Source organism: Crocodylus siamensis, chromosome 4 (assembly GCF_052110815.1).
Source record: "Crocodylus siamensis isolate JL-2025a chromosome 4, ASM5211081v1, whole genome shotgun sequence".
Classification (NCBI taxonomy): domain Eukaryota; kingdom Metazoa; phylum Chordata; order Crocodylia; family Crocodylidae; genus Crocodylus; species Crocodylus siamensis.
Window position 1 is genome coordinate 173569753 of NC_143398.1, and position 20723 is coordinate 173590475.

Consider the following 20723-nt stretch of genomic DNA (forward strand, 5'->3'; position numbering starts at 1 on the left):
TGTGTTTATGTGTGTGTGTACACACACAATTATTAGCTTCATTTAGAGATTTTCTGTTCTTTATTCTCCTTAAAAATAATTTGGAAGAAGATATTTGTTTAAAATGAAACAGTGTTTCTTATCACTAGGCGTTGCTAGCAGTAAGCTTTATCCACAGATACAGATTGAGCACATGGCCTTACTAAGTATGTATTTGTTAATAATTCAAGTTGTCTTTATTTAAAATATCTATTTTCAGCCCCTGCTTTTTGGTATCCCTATGGAAGCAGCCGTTTATAACTGATAATAGGATCATATGGAGAAGTTGAGGAGGGGGATGGCTCTTCATATTCATGAAGCCTGCATACTTCTGTTATTAATCTCTGGCTTGGTCACCCCTGCTGCTATCAATCATGAAGACTACCCTGCTGATGAAGGGGATCAGACCTCAAGTAATGACAATCTGATCTTTGATGACTACCGAGGGAAAGGCTGTGTGGATGACAGTGGCTTTGTATACAAACTGGGAGAACGTTTTTTCCCAGGGCATTCCAACTGTCCTTGTGTCTGTACTGAGGATGGACCTGTTTGTGATCAACCAGAATGCCCCAAAATTCACCCAAAATGTACTAAAGTGGAACACAATGGATGCTGCCCAGAATGCAAGGAAGTGAAAAACTTTTGTGAATATCATGGAAAAAATTACAAAATCTTGGAGGAATTTAAGGTATGAATAACCTTTGGGAGTTATTTAATACTAGCATGTTATATGAACTGATCAGGGATGAGATTTTCCAAGGTACTCAATATTTGCTGACCTCTGCTCCTCCTTAAGCCAATAGTAAAACTACCACTGGCTTCAATAACAGCAGAGTCAAACCTATACTGAATGCATTTAAACAAAAATCAAATTCAAACTTGTGCAACAAAAAGTATTGGTGTAGCACTTGAAGGATTACTATTCACAAGCACACCAAAAGTAGGGAGTAATCTAGAATTGCTCTTTGTGATTAAATGGTGATAAACTAAACTTACTAGTGTTGTTTTATGCAGATTACTGTTTAAAATAATAGGAAGTATACATTCCAATGATGACTTTAATAGCCAAGTTCCCATTAAGAATATTGAAAATATTCAGTGATCCTTTTGCAATTAAGTCGAAGACTTTCTTTGAATGACAACCTGTAGCTCTTCATGGGAAAATACCATTGCTATTTATATACTAATGCACTTGCCAGCTTATTTTCTCCTCTGGCAATGGAAATAATTCCACATAAGACCTTGTGTTTTCCAAACTTTAAGTAACACAAGTTTATAGATTTTTTTTCCAAATAGTGTTTTCTTTTGGTTCTTCTTGTAAATAGTACATAATTTAGGTATTTCTTGCAGGTGGGATACCTCATTCACTCTTATCTAACCTAAGTCAGGATATTTAGGAAGCAGTCTCTTCTACAAAGTAAATAAGTACAGTAGAAACATACCCTTGAAAGATAACCTGATCATTTTGTCTAACACTGTTTCAGAAGAACATGAGGCTTATGATTGTGAGATCTGTTTTAATGTAATGGAACATTGGTAGCCACCCCCAGAAGAATTTTTCCAGTTTCCTAACACAAGTATCACCCTTGAACACAGGATGTTCCAGTCTTTGAATGACCCCTTCACTGATAGGGGAGGAGGAATCCACCCAGCTAATTCCTCAGTCATGATCAAATACATATGCTAGGACATATTCAGGTTAAGTCTTAGACCATACACAATACAATGGGAAACTATTAAGGAGGATCTTTTTATTACAGAGTTTGTGCAAATTAAACAAGAAAGGGGAAAACTTTTTTTAAAAAGTTTTTTACCTTTATTCACTGAAAATAGTATTTAGTATTTTACAAGCAATAACACTAGGAGTGCTTTTTCAGGCTGGTATTTTGGGATTTAGCCAAAAAAACACTCTTCATTTAAAATGAATAAGATAAATTTAATTTCCCTTTTTGCTAAAACCTCACATGAACCTTTCATGAGGGCTTTCTTACTAGAACCTTTCATGAGGCCTTTTTTTTCGATAGAGCAGTTGATAAAAAGAGGAGTTCCAGCACCATCGTAATGTTCTCCTAGCAAAGGAAAAGCACATCAGATTGTGGAGCATCTCAACCTCAAATAAACCTCAGCCAGGTACATCCATAAAAAGACCCCAGATTTAATTTAAATCACAATCAAGCCTTTAATCTGGAGCCTTTAATCAAGCCTTTAATCTGGGCGTATACCACGTGGAGTAGAGTGGAACCTGTTTATAAGAACGTTATGGTGAAACTATGTCCATATTGAAATAGAGAAGTCCTAGAATAAAATTTAGAATTATATTCTACTCATAGTGCAATATCATGCATGTATAGACATATATATGCATAGATATGTATGTACAAACAGAGAGAAAGGGAGAGACTCTGGGAGCAGACAGTTTCCAAAGTTCTGTAACTGAGAGCCTGGAGAGAGAAGTGCTGAACCTGGGAAATTTCTGATGTATAGACTGAAATCCCAATGCACTGAAGTCAGTGGTTGTTTGCTGCTGACTTAAATGGAGCAAGGATATCATCCGTTATGTCCACAACAGAATACCTAGAGCTTATAAGTTTTGCAGCCTCCTAGCCTTGTTCTGGTTCCTGTGAAATTTATAATATCTTCAGGCTTTTTCAAGTTTGTGTCACTTACAGTCAAGCTGTGCCAGAGATGGAAGACTTTCTCAAGTCTTCCTTCCTTCAAAAACTGGCTGATTGTAATTAGACTAGATTCACCCTTTTGTGGGGACTTATATAGTTGAACCCTTCGTCTTTCACATGAACTGCTCCATTACTGTTTACATTTTTTAAAAGCTAATTTTCCAGTATCATCTTCACTAGAGATACTGATCTCTGCATAATTACATATGACATCAGCTGAGGAATTAGTTGGAGGTCTTAAAGTGTGATTCTTATATGGGGATATGTGTGTGTATTCTTCATTAGCTTCACCAAATGTTACATGCATGATCTGTGCCCAAGGTAGACTTATATCCTGAAAAGTTTGGGGGCAACTTAAGAAGATAATTGGAACAGTAAAATGGATCATTATTGTAGAAGGTTTGGGATTTTAATCATTTTCCTAACTTATTTTTAGCCCACTGTGGGCGCATCTACATATGCTGCTGTGGCACCATTGTTACTATACTGTCATTTAGTACTTCCTTTTGAAAGTACTAAAAGAAGGCATGGTAACAGCCCATACTGCACCATGTGTGCCACACACTGTTATTTTCAGGCAGTATGTTGCCATAGCAACATGCTTTAATGACGGACTACATTGCTATGGCAACGTAGCTACAGCATCATGGTTTTTGCCCATGGACACTATGTGGCCATAGCGCATTGGTACGACGATTTAGTGTCACATGTAAATACTCCCTGTATTCCAAAATGACTTGGACAAGGAAATTCAAATTTGGCTTAACCCCATGCTGAGTACTGATATTAATGTCTAGATCTGAGGGTACATATGTGGTGATAGTGGAAAGTACTTAGTTATTGAAACCCGCATCTTCAAAATGTGTCTTACCTTTTGTGAGCACAATTTATGTACCCATCATAATCTGGAAGTACAGATATAAGTATAATACATAACTTTGCTAACTATCCCGTCCAATTTATGCCTGTAATTGAGGTCATTACTTTTCCAAATGTTAGTATTTATATGCTAAAATTATTTGTAAACATGAAAGGGAGACTTGTTTTATTCTTCACCCTTTTCCTGTCTCTTTATCCACTTCCTGGCAGCTGCTGTCTCTGGGTCTTTCTTCCTTCTTCCATCAGGCAGGTTGCTCCTCTCTTTCCCTGTCTCCTCCCACATAATCACCAGATGGCAATACCAGAGGGGTGGGGAAGTGCTTCAGATAGTTAGATAGCACAAGGTTGATCCTCCTTCCTCTCCTATGGTAGGTGATGGCCTGTGTTCTCCCACCCGTGTAGCCACACAACAATCTGTGTTTTCTCCCACATATCAACCATGGCTTTGGATTCAGTTACAAATATCAAGATCCTTACCATTCAGTACTCAGAGTTTACTATTGGACATTCAGGTGTATAATTAACTTCAGAGAACTTATTAACTGTCCTGCTTCTCCTTGGCTAAAAGAAGAAAAAAGCAAGAAAGCAGCCTCAGATTATTTTAAATGCACTTGGTAATGTTTTAAAATAATATTCCTGCATGTGCACTTATGTAGACTTAATGAGATAATACACTAAATGTGAGATGAATGGTAAGTTTAATTGGCTGAATATCAGTCAAAAAACAGCTCTATTGTGTGCTGGATTATTTTTTACTCAGAAAAAGAATGCACACCCCTTCAATTGAAAGCTTTGCAGAAAGGTTTACAGTGTATTTGTGACTGCAGGGAGACGCTTTCTGGAATTTATTAGCGACTGTATGTCCACAACTGCATCTGCTCATTTCAGCACCTAGAATAGAAATACACAGAATATTCATGAGAGTGCTTCTGTATGAGCATGTGTATGACAAATAAATAACGTTAAGGAGCATTCTTAACTGGGGAATGAATGGTCCATTCGAAAGATATTATTAACCCAGTATGTTACAATGATCTATTGGTATTAGAGAAGGAAGAAGGAGGTGAATATGTTCCACTTCCTTCCACTCCAATGTAAGTACTAATCCAGAAGCACTGGATCCCACTGACATACTCTCCTACTCAGTGACTTTCACCTGCCCTTCTAGCCAAACTTTGCAGTGATTCTGTTATCCTGGCAGAGCCTTGGATCAGTCAACTGCCAAGCAGGGAGACGTTACCTTCATAACGCCTAAAGGGAACTCTTCTACTACGCATATCTCCCTTAGGACCAGCTCAACAGCAAGGCTCCAGGAGCTTCTCACAAGCCTTGTGAGCCTCCCTGCAGCACAGACGCTCACTCCCAGCCTCTGGTGGAAGAGGTTTCCAGGAGCTTGAGGCAGCTGTGCCTGTGTGGCCACTCCTATTCTTCAGGGTGGGCTTCAGTAGCTTCTAGCTCTGGCCCAGCCATTTCCAATAACAGTGGGAACCCAGAGTTTATAAGCCCCTGGCTTTACTGCTACCTTCTTCATTGAACATATTTTTACTGCTATGCTTTATCTGCCTTGCTCTTACCCGTATTCATTCTCCTGATCTCTGCCAGTTCCTCCTTTTCAATTATACATCCCAAAACCACCATTCCTTACAATCTGTCTTGTCTCTCACAGCTTCTCTGCCACTTCTGTGTTAGTTTTATGCACTCTCCCATCACCCACAACTTTCCGTCATTCTCATCTGATCAAGCACTGTCATGCCTGAAAAAAAATAATTCCCTAAGAGTCCATCAATGGTCATAATTTGCATCAAGCAAGAGTTGAAAAAGAGAGAAAGAGAATGATGCAGTGCCATTATGGAATACTTTACACCAGCAGGATATGTGCATTGCTTACCTGAATAACTCCAACAAGCAAAAAATGTGGTTTATTGAAGCCAGTAGAAACATTTCTATGTTCTATAACAGAACCAGGTTTCCACAAAGGGTGGTTTATGGTCAGCCTTGCCTTCCCTCCCACTCTTCCCTGTGCTACATCTTCATTCATGTATGTGTCATGTTTGCAACTGAGCCCTGATTTTGCATTTAGCTATGCAGAGTCACTCCATTATGCTTCAGTAAGAAGCCTGAAGTCAATTTATCAAGCCAGTGTTCATCTATTCCCTGACACAAGACAGTCCCAGTGATCAGGATTATAATTAGCAATAATATATTGAGTATAACTTTATTAAACTCAAATCATAAATAACAATACCATCACCGTTATTATTATTATTTTTAAAAGCTTTATAAATGCAGTTGTGAAAGTGGGTAGTGCTTTTCATCAAGAGGTGTTACTGCACATCAAGAAGTTATTCATTTAGCTTCACAATACCCCTCTGTACCCAAAAAGTATTATGCCCATTCTACCATGGGATAAATGGAGGTGTAGAATGTTATTTTTTTTCTCTGCACACTGCCAGAAAGAGAATCAAATGGTGCATGAGCCAAGATCTCTGATCTTAACCACTAGATGACTCTTCCTTGAGAGCCAATCTAGTTAAAAGTTAATGAAATGCTTATTCTGGAAACTTAGTAGAGTGTTACCAACTGTATAATGATGTTATCAAAACAAATCCCCAAGCTAGTATGCAAACTTGCTGTCAATAGTGCTGCAGTTTGAGGGTTGGTTTTTGGTTTTTGGGGGTTTTTTTTTAAAAAGCTTGTCTGCATTATATTTAAAATTCTTAGGTCAGATCTCTCAAATCTGTTCACTGCAGTGATGGTTTCCCTTCTATTCATTCCAAGCTCATTCTCTGCACAACGGTCCCATTGATTTCCAAAGCAGCTCTGTACTCATTTCACGTGCAGGCTCTGTGATAGAGATGTACAGTGTGGATGATGCAGGAAAATTTTAGCTGCGTATTTAATTTAAAAAGTGATCATTATTCCCTCTCAAACTCAGCCCCTCTCAAGTAAAATCTAATTGTCTGGATGCAGCTTTGGAGAGTGTTCTGTATTTTAAAGCAGTGTAAAAGAACAGAAATGTGACATCTTAAATTTGAGAAGCTTCATTAGGTTAGTAAAAAAATTTCCAGATAGAGTTTTCTTCCTTTAATAGCACGACCACTCAGCCTCAGTTTCATGGTGAACTTTGGAAGGCACTCAAATCAAAATGGGCTAATAAAAGCCAAAGCAAACATTATTAAAACCTTTTGGCAGTGTGCTGACCAGTGATCCAAGTCACTAGTAATTTTCAGATACCTGTTTGTAAATTACAGGAAACTGATTACTAACACGGTCAGCACAGGGCCCCAATTTTAATATTAACATTTTTGTCCAAGATGCATGCAGCAGTGATTTTTACATTACAACTAGAATAAATGAGGCTTTTTTAATATGTTCTGCAATGTCATATACTGCTAGAAGATCATAATGCAAAAGAAATTTCAATATTGTGCCTATCCTTTAATAGAAAGAACCATGAACAATACTAGCTCACAAGATAGGATGCAGCCATTGAAATCAGACAGGGAAAACAGAACATCAGTCAAATGGAAAAGAATGATTTATTATCTCCCTCCTGGCAAAATTACAGTGACAGTGTCTATGCAGTGGTATCTGAAATTACTGACTTACTGTATTTCTGTCATAGTTCATGCAAAAAACACATAATAATATAGGAAGGTATGTCAAATATTGATCTATAATAACATCTCCATGAAAGTCAGCTATGTATTTAAGTACTGATGCTAAAATATATGTATTATGTTACACTATATGCAAGTACAGGGTTATAATATAATGTTGGTGTTTCATTATCACAGCTGAAAGTGCATGGGTAATACTGTGCCACTGGTTGCACTGATGCTAATCTGAAATAACTCCATTGGCTATTTATTTGTAGCACATTACTCTGGCCCCAACCTGGCCCTGCAGGGAGTGGGCAGGAAGCATGCATGTACTATCCCCAATGCAGCTGCTGGGGGTGCACAGAGGGGCTGCCCAGCCTTGCAGGGAGAAGCAGGCATGGCTGCTGCCAGGGGCTTGGGGTTTGGAAATTTGGCAGAGGGAAGGTGGCCATATTAATGGCCACTGCTCCTCCACCATCAAATTTCCCAATACATGTGGAGCCCCGTGGGCCAGATGCAATGGCTCTGTGGGCCATATTTGGCCCGCGGACCAGAGGTTGAGCATCCCTGAACTAAGCCATTGATTCTGCTTCCAAAACTCCATGATCCTGAGAAAACTATTGAAAAGCAAGAGTATCTGCTCATGAAGCACTGTGGCTTTTGCGCTGGCTCTGTTCCTAACAGTAATCCCATCTCCACTGGAGCCATGCTGCCAGGGATCTATCCAGGGACAATATTTAGCAAGCAACTATTTGTAGGAGCTCCAGAGAGACAGTTAAATAGAAAAGACAACATGGTCCTTGGCTATATCATTAGTCCTGATTAAGTTCTGTGAAATCAAAGAAGGCATTGAATACATGTCCCCTGGCCTTTGCAGAGTCTGCCTTTCATGGAGTCTGCATGTGGGGGAGATCAAGTCACATACAGCCAATCCCTTCCCATGAATGGAAAAGACCCGTCATAGGTTTGGGTCTTCAATTTTTGTTCAAATTATCATAGTTTTCATTAATCATATTAAGGTCAAGGGACCCAAAATATTTAAAATGCATTATTCATATGGAGGGCTGTAAAGATACAGATTGACATATGGTAAATTGCTTATTAGCAATTTGTTATTTTAAATACTATGGGTGGGATATTTAAAAATGGTTAGCAGTGGCATTTCTTTGCTGTCACTCAGATCAATAGGTCAGCTTCCACTGACTTCAATGGAACAGTGAATCCATCATGTGCTTTTGAAATATCCTAGCCTGCAAGTACTCTAGAGTCACAGTCAGAAGTGTCCTCCTCTCATGGGCATCAGTTTTTCTATTGGCCTGTGAGCTGAACTCCTACTAAAGCATGTGGAAATTTAGCACAGAAATAGATAGAATGGTTTGGGTGCCAGTTTCACAACATAGGAAGTGAACTGAAAGTGCAGTTTTATGAGTTGATGAAGCATTGTTAGTGGAAACTGCTTCATACAGAATGACATTAATTAAAAATAATGCCCAAGTAGATAATTATCCTAGTAATTGTTTTTAAAACTATAATTGAATAAGTCATTCAATGACAACTTTCAATCCTGTTAAAATATGTTAGGCTCTAACAGACAGTGATTCTGATTTCACAGTGCAAGTGACAGTATCTCTGTTGAAGCCAAAGAAGTTACTCTGGTGTGAAATAAGTGTACGTTGGAGTAGGATTTCAGGCTGCTGCATAGAGTTCTAATAAAACCCAAAATCACAAAGCCAGATCTGTCTTTTTACCAAGTACACCACTCTAACAGTGGGTTACACTAGGACAAACACCTGTCTGGTCCTTAATGACAAACAAACTATTTCAAAATCTTTCTGGAAAAAACAGGCTGTTTTTCCTTCCTTCCAGTTATGATCAAACATATCATGAGAGCTTAAAATACTTTCTCTTGGATGCTTACGTGACTCCCCAAAGTAATACAAACTATAGTACTTGGATTTAGAGTCCTTACCTTTTGTTCCCTCCCAACCCATTATTATTAATTACTCTTCTCACTGACCCAGATTCCCCAGCAAACCTGTGTGTGGCTCTCCTGCCTTCAGGGCACCAGGCCACCTTCACCAGAGGTACCTGTAAGAAGTCGGTGGCTCCTACCTTGCTCTCCAAGTCAGAATGATCAGTAAGAAATTATGGTGTGGGTCCTCAAAGAGCTCTTATACGTCTTATCTCTTCACAGAGCAGAGAGAGCTGGCTCGTTATCATTGCGGCATGTAGCAATCAGGTTTAGACTCTGAAATCCCATGCGCTTTCTTTTATTATGTGTGTGTACAGTACCTATTACTATGGGAATTTGTGCTAAGTTTACATGACCCAAAAAGTAAGTATCACAAACAAAGAGGGATAGCCTCATCTGATTATACAAAGCAAGCAAACCTGTCCCAAACTGGATAGGTGCACTGGGATTTTTGCTCTCCTGTTTCTTCCCCCTCCCCTTTCCTCCTTCTAATACATGAAAAACTGGAATGAGTTTATATGAGAAAACTCCAGGGCTCTATCCACTGTAAATATAATTTCTGTTAAAGACAAGGAGACTTTACCCATACGAGTGTTATTTGAACATTAAATTGAGTCATTTTTCCTACTTCATTAGCCTTTCCAAAATGTATTAGGTGACATTCTTTGTATCATATATCTCATCCCTTCAAATATAAGAAGCCCTTGAATTTATGACACCCACATTTTCTGACTCTCACTTTCAATAAAAAATAGAATATCAGTTAAGAACGTATTTACAAAGGTGAAAACCCTGTGATGCATATAAACATGTTTCATTTGGGTTTTGCTCAGATTTAAGATTCAGGCAATCTTTAAAAGAAATATTTTTTTAAAATGTATCTTATATTTGAAAGAATGGCTTAGGATCATTCACAAACCCTCTCTGCCTCCTGAGAAACTTGTGAGAATCTTTCACTAGTATCTTAGCAGATGGCGGGGGGGGGGAGGCGGGGGCGGGGGCTAAAAGAGAGAAGTTAAGTGGATTATACCAGGTTACAGAGTCAGTCCTTGTCAAAGCTCTGGCCTCTAGTGCTATGCTCAGTGTAGTTGTGGCACACATAAACTGACTCCACACCTCCCCTGAAATCAGTAACAGCTAAGGGCACTGAGCACCTTGAAGGACTGGACTTAAATTACTTTATAGATGTCCTAAGAGATGTCTTGTACACAGGAGCCATTATATCTCTGACTTCTAATTAGGCCCTCTACTTATGCAGCTTAAGACTGTCTGTGCTGTTTTTTACAGCTACTCATTACCCAGCCAGATTCTGATCACTGTTATGCTGCTGTAAATCAGGACATCTGTAGAATTACTTAAGATTTACACTGGTGTTACATCTAGTTCTGTATCCTTACATTCCAGATATTACTCTTGCCCAGGGTGCTTTTCCTACTTTGTTTCCTTGATTAAAGCGACAGTCAGAAGTTGTATTTGCCACCCTAGCGGTTCTTCCTGGATATTGGCCTTTACACTTTCTGACACCAAGTTCCATCATGCCAGACTTGCACACGTTCCCCTAGGCTGTTTGAATCTTCTTGTACATCACAGCCATCCTCTTTAGTATCATCAGGTATTTGCATCTTTGGACACAGTACCTTAGTCCTTCACCTGCATCATTTACCAGCAAGTTAAACAGAGAAATCTCAACATGGAGCCTTGTTGGGGACCTTCTCAACAGATCTTTTCAGGAACACTATTTTCTTTTAAAAGACCCTTGGCCTGAATCTGTTGCTCAGTGCCTGTCTAAATAGGAAGTAGCTCTCCTGAAGTCTGTGAGCCAGATTCTCTGCTAGTGTAAAGTGGCACAGACAGCTCCATGGATTTCCAAAGGATTTGGATTTATGCTGTCATAAAATTTAAAAGAAGTAAGAGGTCCTGCGTGGAGAACACATGATGATGAACTGAGCTAACAGTTGCCTGAGGATGTTCCCAAGCAGCCTCCTTCTACTTTGCTTGCTAACTGCCAGAAAACCAACAGAAAGTCAAAGAAAAGCATTGGGAGTAAAATAATGAAAAAGACAAGAAAAGCCCATCTTCCCAGGAACAGCAGCAGTATCAGGAACATCATTCTACCACCCCAGTGATAAATCAGACAGTTATCAACATCTTGTCTGCTGGTAAGTCACCCAACAAAAGGGAGAACACAAGTCACCTTCCCTTACCCCTTCCAACAGGAACACAGCAGCAGCAAGACTGAGAACGCTGTCCCTAAATCAAGAGGATCCATCCTGCTCTTCTTCCCTTTCTTCAGTTTTGCAAGCTTAATATCCAGAAGGAGCATCACATCAAGGGAAGGGTAAGTAGGCCCAATCACTACCCACACTGTGGGGAAATTTCTCTGTGTGCTTCATACACACAGGGATAAATGGAATAAAGTGGCATACACATATGAGGCAATATACACTCCCCACATTAGAGGCAACAGCTGGACAGTTGTTGAATCGCCATCACTGGACATGTGCAATAGGAGGTTGGACAGGCATTGGTCAGGGATGATCTAGGTGTAGCTGTGTTTATGTGCTATTATGGATATTTCCCATGCTTCTGGGCTTTGCTGGTTGCCACATGAAGCTGGGAGGGAATTTTTCCCCTCCTGCTATATGTGTCAGCATTTTTTCAAGCCTTTTTCAATGCCTCTGCATTGGGTGTTAGCTGTAGTTAAGGCTGGAGGTTTTGACTGGGAAGTGCCAATACTTCTCCTGGGACTTAAAGCCAGATGTTCCTAACCCAGAGGATCTTGTGCCTCTGTTCAGAGTCAGACCAGTTGCCACATTTGGAGTCAAGAATTTCATCCCATGGTCATATTGATACAGAGTGGGCATGTCTATACGAGACATTACTGTACAGTGGTTGCTGCACATTTATTTAGTACTTGTATAATCAAGTACTAAATAAAGGTGCAGTAACCAGGGCGCTGTCAGTGCTGTGATACACTACTGCACAGTCAGCATCTCATGTAGACAAACCCACTGTGAGGTTTTTTGCCTTCCCCTCTAGTGGCGGCTTGACTTTCTTCTTTGGATTTCTTGAGCATATTGTTAATAACTTTATGGCAGCAAGACATTGGCTGCCATGGTTCTTCTGCTTTCTTTATAGCAGATTAGGGCGTTAAGTCTTTTGGTTGTGTCAGAGTTGACTTTGTAGTTTTGTTAAGAAATTAGACAATGGGTTGGTTTGAACAGGGATGATCCTGCCTCAGACAGGGGGTTAGACTACGACCTCTCAAGGTCCCTTCCAGCCGTATGATTCCATGACACCCAGCACCAACACAGCAAACCCAACAGCTTTAGGAGCTTGGTCCAAAGTCAGTGGGAGTTTTCTGTTCAAGTTAGGTTTGGCTCAGACCCAAAAATTGGGTAGAGGGTATGCAAAGGGATGTAAACAAGGACTCACACCACTCCCAAGCTATTGCACCCTCAGCAACAAAAAGAAAAAGCAAGCCAGCTCCCTTCAGCTCTTGACTCAGTCTCAGCCAATATCTCCTTACTAGAAAGTAGAAAAAGGCAATAAACTAGCAGCACTACGCCAGCATGCATTAACAAAGATCCGTAATGAGCTATTGGCATGCATCTATCCCACGTTTCCCACCCTTAGCAATAGGGAAATCCAAAGCTAAACTTAAGTGCACAAAAGGAATATACGGTGCTCAGAAAGACTGTGCCTCATCAACAACAGCCTTATTTAAAACAATTACTTGCACACGGCAACTGAGGTTCCAGTGAAAGAATGGGAGAAAAACCTGTCTGTTTTAACCTCCATGCTACTTTAAATTCTTCCCACTGGTAATGATTCCCAAAAGGCCATTATAGCACATAAGGGATCACCAAAATATGCCACTGTCCTAGGCATAACCCTTCTCATCAGCACCCTGAAGGGCTGCAGGGATCCCCACTAATGCTGGAATCCTCCACTGTTCAGATAAGGCAATTGTGCACTTCCTTTTTGTGCTGCCGAAGAGAACCCTAGAATTTCAGGTAGAGATATGATAGCACTGAACCACTGGCAATTGCCAATAAAAACTAATAAAAAATGGAAAACCTAGCAAGCTTCTGATACTACAATAACATGTCTAAGTCTGGCCTCTTTCAAGGTACAGCACCTTAATTGAAAGAGGTGAAAGACAATGTGAGGAAGATTCTGTTCTCTGCAAAATTTTAAACCACAACACCCACAACAGAATTATCTCACAAAATGTCTACCTCACAAAAATGTCTATCCTAGATTATTACTTTCAAATAGGTAAATGTATAAAGACGTAGACATCTTTATGTCTGACTCCAAACACTTATTTAATCACAGCTAGTGGGCCGTATCCTGGGCAGTCCCTGTGAACTTCACAGGAGAGGAAAAAGAAAATGCAAGGATGATCTGACTTTAGTTCTTCTATATAAGTAGCCTTATGGCCAGATCCTTCACTGGTGTCTATCAGCAACATTTACTTCAATGGATCTATGCTGATTTAAACTAGCCAAGCATGAGTTCCATAATTTATTCAGAGAAGTGCAGGCTCTGCTCTCTCCTAGGATTTTGACAGATGATAGCTACATAATCATGTAGGCAGAATCATGACCCACCCTGCTCCCCAGTAATAAGCATAGTTGTACTATGTTAATTCCAAGTTTGAGAGGAATTGTAGACACTTCATAGGATAAAATTAGAATTAAAAAAGAACTTGATAAATTAGAGAACAAAATAAAGTTCAGCAAAGGGAATGGAAGGTGCAGCACCTAGGGAGGAAAACTCAAGTGCACACACAGCATGAGGGATAACTAGCTAGGCCATAGCTCTGCCAAGAAGGATGAGTCAGCAATGTGAGACTGTCAAAAGAAAAGAAAATTCAGTTTGGGCTGCATAAACAGAAGCACTGTATGCAAAACATGAGAAGCGATAGTCCCATTTGATCAGGCTTTAGCTAAGCCTAAACTAGAATATTCTGTATGTAGTTCTGGGCTCTGCATTTTAAGAAGGATATAGAGAAACTGGAGAAGATCCCGATATGAGGAACAAGAAAAATAAAGAAGTTAAAATGCAAGCCCTATGAGAAAAGGTTAAGAAAACTTGGTATTTTTATTCTGGAGAAACAGAGATTAAAGGGGAACACATCTGCAGCTTTCACATATTTGAAAGGCTGCTCTAAAGAAGAGGGAGAACTGTTTGCCCTTGCCACAGACAGCAGGACTTGTGGCAATGAGTTTACAATAGTTTTAGATTAAATCTCTGGGAAAACTTTTTAACTTTAAAAACTATAATAATGGCATGTTCTGATTGGGATCTGAAGGAATTTCCTTCTTTGGAGGTTTACAAGAAGCTGGACAGGCATTAGGGGTGTGCAAAACAGGCTGTATTCGATTCGGATTTGGATTTAGCCCGAATTGGGGGACAGCGATTCGATTAATTGATTCAGATCACTGTCCCGATTCGATTCAGCTGAATCTGAAGATTCAATGTTGATTCAGAGAATCAGCAATTTGGCCATAGCTTTTTATGTTGGACACAGCTTTTTATGTTTTTTCTACATATCTGAAGGTACCAGGTGCAGCTTATGAATGCTATGATGGTGGGCCAGATGGAGCATCCCACAGGAGTGCGGCCCCCCCCACCTCCGTGTGCTCAGTGGTGGACCCAGAAGTGGATTGGAACTACTTCCAGTCTGCCGCTGAGTGTATGGGGGAACCACCCCTCACACCCCCTCGGCTTGGCAGTTGGCTATGGGGGGACCCCAGGTGCCCCCCCAAAACCCAGGAGGCACCAGTTGCTGAGTCAGGAGTTGGAGATTGGTCCCCCATGTGCTCCATGGTGGACCCAGAAGTGGACCAGAAATCTTTCTGGTCCACTTCTGGGTCCACTGCTAAGTGCTCCAAGGATGCCCCCCCGCAATTCCTGTGGGACACTCCATCCACCCCAGCATCTCAGCGTTCACAAGCTGCCTGGTACCTTGAGTTATGTAGAAACAACATTTAAAGCTCTATGTCCAAATTATTGAATCTCTCTGAATCGCTCCAAATCGATTCGGAGAGATTAAAGGGTCTCCTGATTCGATTCAGATTCAGAGATTTGGCCACTGAATCGGGCCAAATCTCTGCCAAATTGAATCTAACTGGAAGAGTTTATGAATAGACTCCATTGTTGCAGAGGCTTTGACCGGATGGCCTTTAAGGTTCTTTCCAACCCTATGATTCAATAATTTTAAGTCCATGATCGATTTTCTCTATGCTATGCCTACAGAGGGGCTGATTCTTCCATTAGTATTTATAGTAATAGTATTTTACTGCTTAAGTGGTCCCTACCCTAGTCCATGTTAGGGACTGACAGAATCAGACCGAGAGAAAACATAAGAAACAGGGTCAACGTTCTGAAAAGGTATTTGACACGCTGTTGGGTCTGAGAAGCCTGACTACTAAAAGTGCAGGAGTAAGTTGACTGGGGAACTGATTCATGGGATAAATATCCTCTGTGATATAAAGAGCACTTTAACAAATGCAGAACGTAAAAGATTTTCTGAGTATCCTAAATAGACTGTGCATCACACAGCCAACTACATCCCTGTCCAAATCCAAGCTGTCATATGTAACCTTTAGAAAGGAGGCTGATTTGAGGTGCAGTGGGCATATCCAAAACTGAGAAACTATTGGAGTGGTATTATCAAAAGTATAACCTACAAAATACACACCTCTCATCCTTTCAGCCCCAGGGTACGTGTACAACTGTTGTCAGAGGTAAAGTGAGCTATATAACATAGAAAGGTTTGTTCTTACAAGAGAGGTGCAGAGTCATGTTGTCATGCATTACTTCCATCACTGATATAATAGACTTAAAATATACAGGGCCTTTGGAAAAGGGGCCAAGCCACAGACTTGGATCCTTTTCATTAACTAATTGAAGGAGAACTCCCCGGACCAAGAATCAGTTCCAGGAGACTTATAAATATGTCAGGTTGTATGATACATAGGAAACAGCAAATGTAAAAAAGTTAATGATGACTCACCTCTCCTTCAGTATCGACTACAGGTGCTGATTATCTATTATGACACAACCATTTGTGCTGCTCTACCAGCCATTTAGTCTGCTACATCATAATTCTTTCCAAATAGAGGCAACATAATTGTAGGACTTAAGTTCCCTCTTTATAAGGACCCTGCTGAAAGGTAGGAGAATTATAGGTGGGGTATAACTAGGGAAGGAGAGGTGTGAGATAGGGGAACAGATAACTTCATGCTGTATCACAGAAACTAAGTTTCACAGCTCTCCCCTCCTATCACATTCAGTGGTTAAAATGCACCTCCCAGATGATGCTTAATGAGACCTTGAAGTCCTCACTTTGTTTTGCCTTTGATGATGGCTCCAGCAGCTGAAAGCCACAAAGCTGGAAGCTATTCCCCTTTGTCAGATGCTGCATGGAGTACAGATCAGCCAATTAAGGAAGTCAGGGCCATTGTTTGCAGAAAGTATTTTACGTAATTCGAGGTTGTTCTAGGTTTAGTCCCTTTTACCTTTAATTAGATAAGGATAAAGCACTGTCACTGCATTTCAGTGATAAGTTTGATAACCCTTGCAGACGTATTTATGTTTCATATGTAGTGTGTGGTCTTCAGAGATTCTGAGCATCTGTGGTGCTGTTGACTGACTCCTGTATGTGTCATGGATTTGAATTCCAACTACTTGTTTTTGTCAGGCTGTAGATTAGCCTGAGAATTTTTGAATCTTTGGATAAGTGGCACAATGTAAAGGCAGTCCTTATTGTTCTATATTTATACAAGGTGCTACTTAAATTATTCATTAAAATTAATTATCTAAATGATTTAGCACTGTTTTTTTCTTGGGAAATTATTTGTGAATCATCCTGGGTTTTGTGACTATATTTACTGTTTGTAAGTATTCAGCGGATAGTTTATTTGGACAAATTTCAGCCTATAGGAAGCGCCTGAACCATTGTAATTTCTGTTGTATGGTTGGTCAGAGGGTATTGTATCTACTCTGATAGGCTGAATGTGACTTTAAAAAGAAAATAGCAGATGACAAATAATGAATAGTGAGTAATGAGTAGCCTTGTTCACATGGAAGTACTTGCATTTGCATGAAAAACAGCCAATATACAAGTGCTTATGAGCAGCCAGTAACTGAACAGTTAGAACTCAAATGGATGTTTGCAAGTAATGAGGCAGATTCTGATACCCTTATTCTCTTTGAATAATACCTTATACCCATTTAAATCAATGGGACTAATTGCGTTATAAGTTGCTTCTATGAATCTCACACATTTTTTGCAGCATTTAGCCAACTCCAAATGTAAATAAATACCGTTCCCTTTTGATTGATTCCACTATCTTGTTTAAGATAGATGTTAAGCTAGCTGGTCTGTACTCCAGAGTTTGACACCTGTTAAGTTTCTTAGGAGAAGGCTCTTCATGAACTTTTTTGCAGAATCATGCTAATCTGTCTGAGCTCAGAAGCAATTTAAATAACAATAAAAATGATTCCAGTTTGAACTCCTGCTGTATACTCCAATGAATTCCATTCTGTGTCAATGGTCTCTTTTATGTCTATCTTTTCTCATTTATCTTAGTTGTAATATGGAAGCCATTTTGCCTCCAGTCTCATTCATCAGCTCCTTTTTAACTTTTTTCCCCTCTCTCTTTCTCACTATAAATTCACACCCTGAAACTTCTAACTACAGTTAGAAAAATCATCTCCATCAGAATTGCCGTTGTCCTTAGCATCATTAAAATTTACAGCTCCTCTCCAGGTTTAAACGCACAATTTGACAGATTTCACTTTACATCTCTCTGCATTTCCTGCTGTTACATCTGCATAAAGCATGATTCCATCAGTAGACTCAGCACTGAGGGGGAGAGTTGACTGCAGTTATCTACAAGAGACTTGGTACAAAGTCTCTCAGAAAGTGAGAGATCAGTAAAATGAGATTATTGGCAGCCACAACAGCCTTTGGTGACTTGCAAGTTCCAGCATTAATTAAATAAGAATTGCCCTGGCAGCAAAACGAGCAGCCTTGATTGACAGCAGGTCCTTTGAAACCAAGTCAAAATGAAACCCCATTTAACTATGCCCTTAAATACCCGCATATTTTGAGGACACTGAGAACAATATCCAGAATTGACAGTTTTAGTCTATCTCAAATATTCCCATACCTTTTAAAACTGATGAGACTTGAGATGGACTTGCTGTGATCAGACAACCTGCATGTTAAGACTCCCTCCCCCATTCACACACCCTTATCCCTTTTTAATTAAGCTTTTTTGGGGGGTGGAGGGAGGAATCACTATTCAATATTCAGATAAATTTCAGTGAAACTATTTTTTTCAGGATAGTTGTAAAATACACATCGGTTTCTACACTCTTTTTTGGATAAAAGAAACAGCACAGGTAATATGTTCTGAATAACTGTCCTAAAATAGTGGAATTTACTATAGATTTGCTGCCACTGAAGCCAAAGTCTGTCCCTTTGTATTCAGTGTGAATAGCATGGCTTTGAAATAGGCCTCATCTTGTTCATTTTCCAATGTCTATCAAAGCACTCCAAATTCCTGTCAATCAGTCAGTGGCCTTGTCTACCCATGCGCTTAACTGCAGGGTAGACTAATTAGCTTCAGAGTAACGTGTTGCTGTGGACCCGTGTGAAGGTATTAATCTGCAGTAAATTAACACTCCAGTAGAGCAGTACTGTCGGGGACAGTACTATCTTATGCTGGGGTAATTACTGTGATTAAACACATATGTAGATGCTGACCATGGGTGTAAATTGTGCCCAGTCAGCCCAGCCAGCTGGGGGCCAGACTCTTGCCTACCACCTAACAACACAGCTCCACACTTTCAGCACCCTCATGCCCCAGCCATCTCTTCTGCCACCCAATGCTACCACCCGGAGCCTGAGGCTGACCCCCTGTATTCCCTGCCAGCCCAGGCCTGCTCCTCCCTGGCTCAAATTTCTGCTGTCAAGGTGCATGTATAGATGCTGTGCTTAGGAGTAGCTTACTCCAGCTCAAATTGCTCCAGAGCTTATTGCTTCATATTAATTGCACGTGTAGATGCACCCAGTGTTCCCTCTTTTTGCCCCTCTTTGTCAGGCATGTAAATCAGACTTTGAATGCATACTGAGCCCACAATGATAGCCATTAGCCAGTAGAAAAATCTTCAGTGCCTTCAACAGAACTTGAATGGACCCCAGGGGAAGCTCAAGATATGAAACGTGGATGACAGAGATGCTTAATGTGGAGCCTTTCTGCTGTTCCTCTTAAGAATGGCAACTATTTCTGAAATAATGTTTGTCATGTATGCATTACGCTACAGTTGTGCATTGCTAGATATTTGTTGTGGAAGGTAACAATTTCAAAGTACTAAAATGAAATAATTTTATAAGCATTTTCTCTACCCTGGCCAGTGAACTAAAGTTATTTTATATTGGGTTATGAGACTTACCAATATGAATGTTTTATCTAGTTTAATAAGGGGCTATAGGAAAACAAGGAAGAAGCAACACAGTGAATCCAAATTAAACTAAGACAGGTGATGGCCTGAAGTGTGAGATTTAAGATGTGGTGCTCTCATAAATACCTAGAAGGTCAGATGTACAGTTAGCCTGATAATTGTGACAGATCACAGGGACCAAAAAAAGAGGAGGAGGAAAAGAAAGAACAAGTCTAGAAAAAAATATTGGTCAGATGTCACCTTGAAAGTTCTTCATTTGTCTTAGATAAATAGTTCCCTGTCCACCACTGTAATAGTGTTTGCTTAGAAGTATCTAAGAGTCAAGACATATAGATGACAAACAACTCAGCTAAAGAAGAAGAATTTGAAAGGATGGTTGCTGTATAATGTTTATTTTATAGATGTTTGCTTCCTGCCTCAGATGCTACTTGTTAACAGTCAATGATAATTTCAGAGCACGCTACATGTTAAAGAAGCATTTAACATACCTAAGGGAGTTAGGTATCCAGAGTCAGTAACCTATGTGACTATTAAGGAAGTTAGATAACATGTGGTTCAATATTGAAGTCAGTTTGTGGCTGGAGTCCAGCCAGCAACACTATTCCCAAAGACTCTTAACTGTTCATCAATAGTCAGACGATGGTCCCAGTTGCTTCACAGCAGTTTGGCTAGATCTGAAACCGATGCCTTAGTGCTTCACCACCTCCCTTGATCTGTGATGTCCCCCAGGCTTAAAATAAATGTGAACAAGGTACACAGAATTCCAGATACTTTTGAACAGTTGAATAGTCTTTCACATGCCACATACAGGTGATGCCTCAGCCACTTGAGGCATTCGTGCCACAGGTTGGCTGCCACTGCCCTATACCCTCCACTCTTCAAAACCATTTCATTTTGATTACCTCAGAGCATTCTCTAAGGTGTCAGGTTTAAGACCTGCATTATCTGTGTGAACGTGTTACAATAGTTATGTATAACTGTTCTCATTGTATGTCAGGAGCCTACTAAGCTTTCTCTTCACTAGTTCTTATTAAGAATGGGAGGTTGTCCTTAACAATATGTGTTAATCTGTTTGAGCATCACAAACACATA

General features: G+C 40.0%; 1 protein-coding gene across 1 annotated transcript in view; it reads left to right on the forward strand.

Annotated features, from left to right (window-relative positions):
* The first annotated feature begins 295 nt into the window (after window positions 1–295).
* Window positions 296–20723, forward strand: part of VWC2L (von Willebrand factor C domain containing 2 like) — an 88210-nt gene continuing 67782 nt past the window's right edge. Inside the window, exon 1 of the mRNA XM_090041228.1 lies at window positions 296–706. Coding sequence (XP_089897354.1) covers window positions 296–706 — 411 coding nt within the window. The remainder of the gene's footprint in view (window positions 707–20723) is intronic.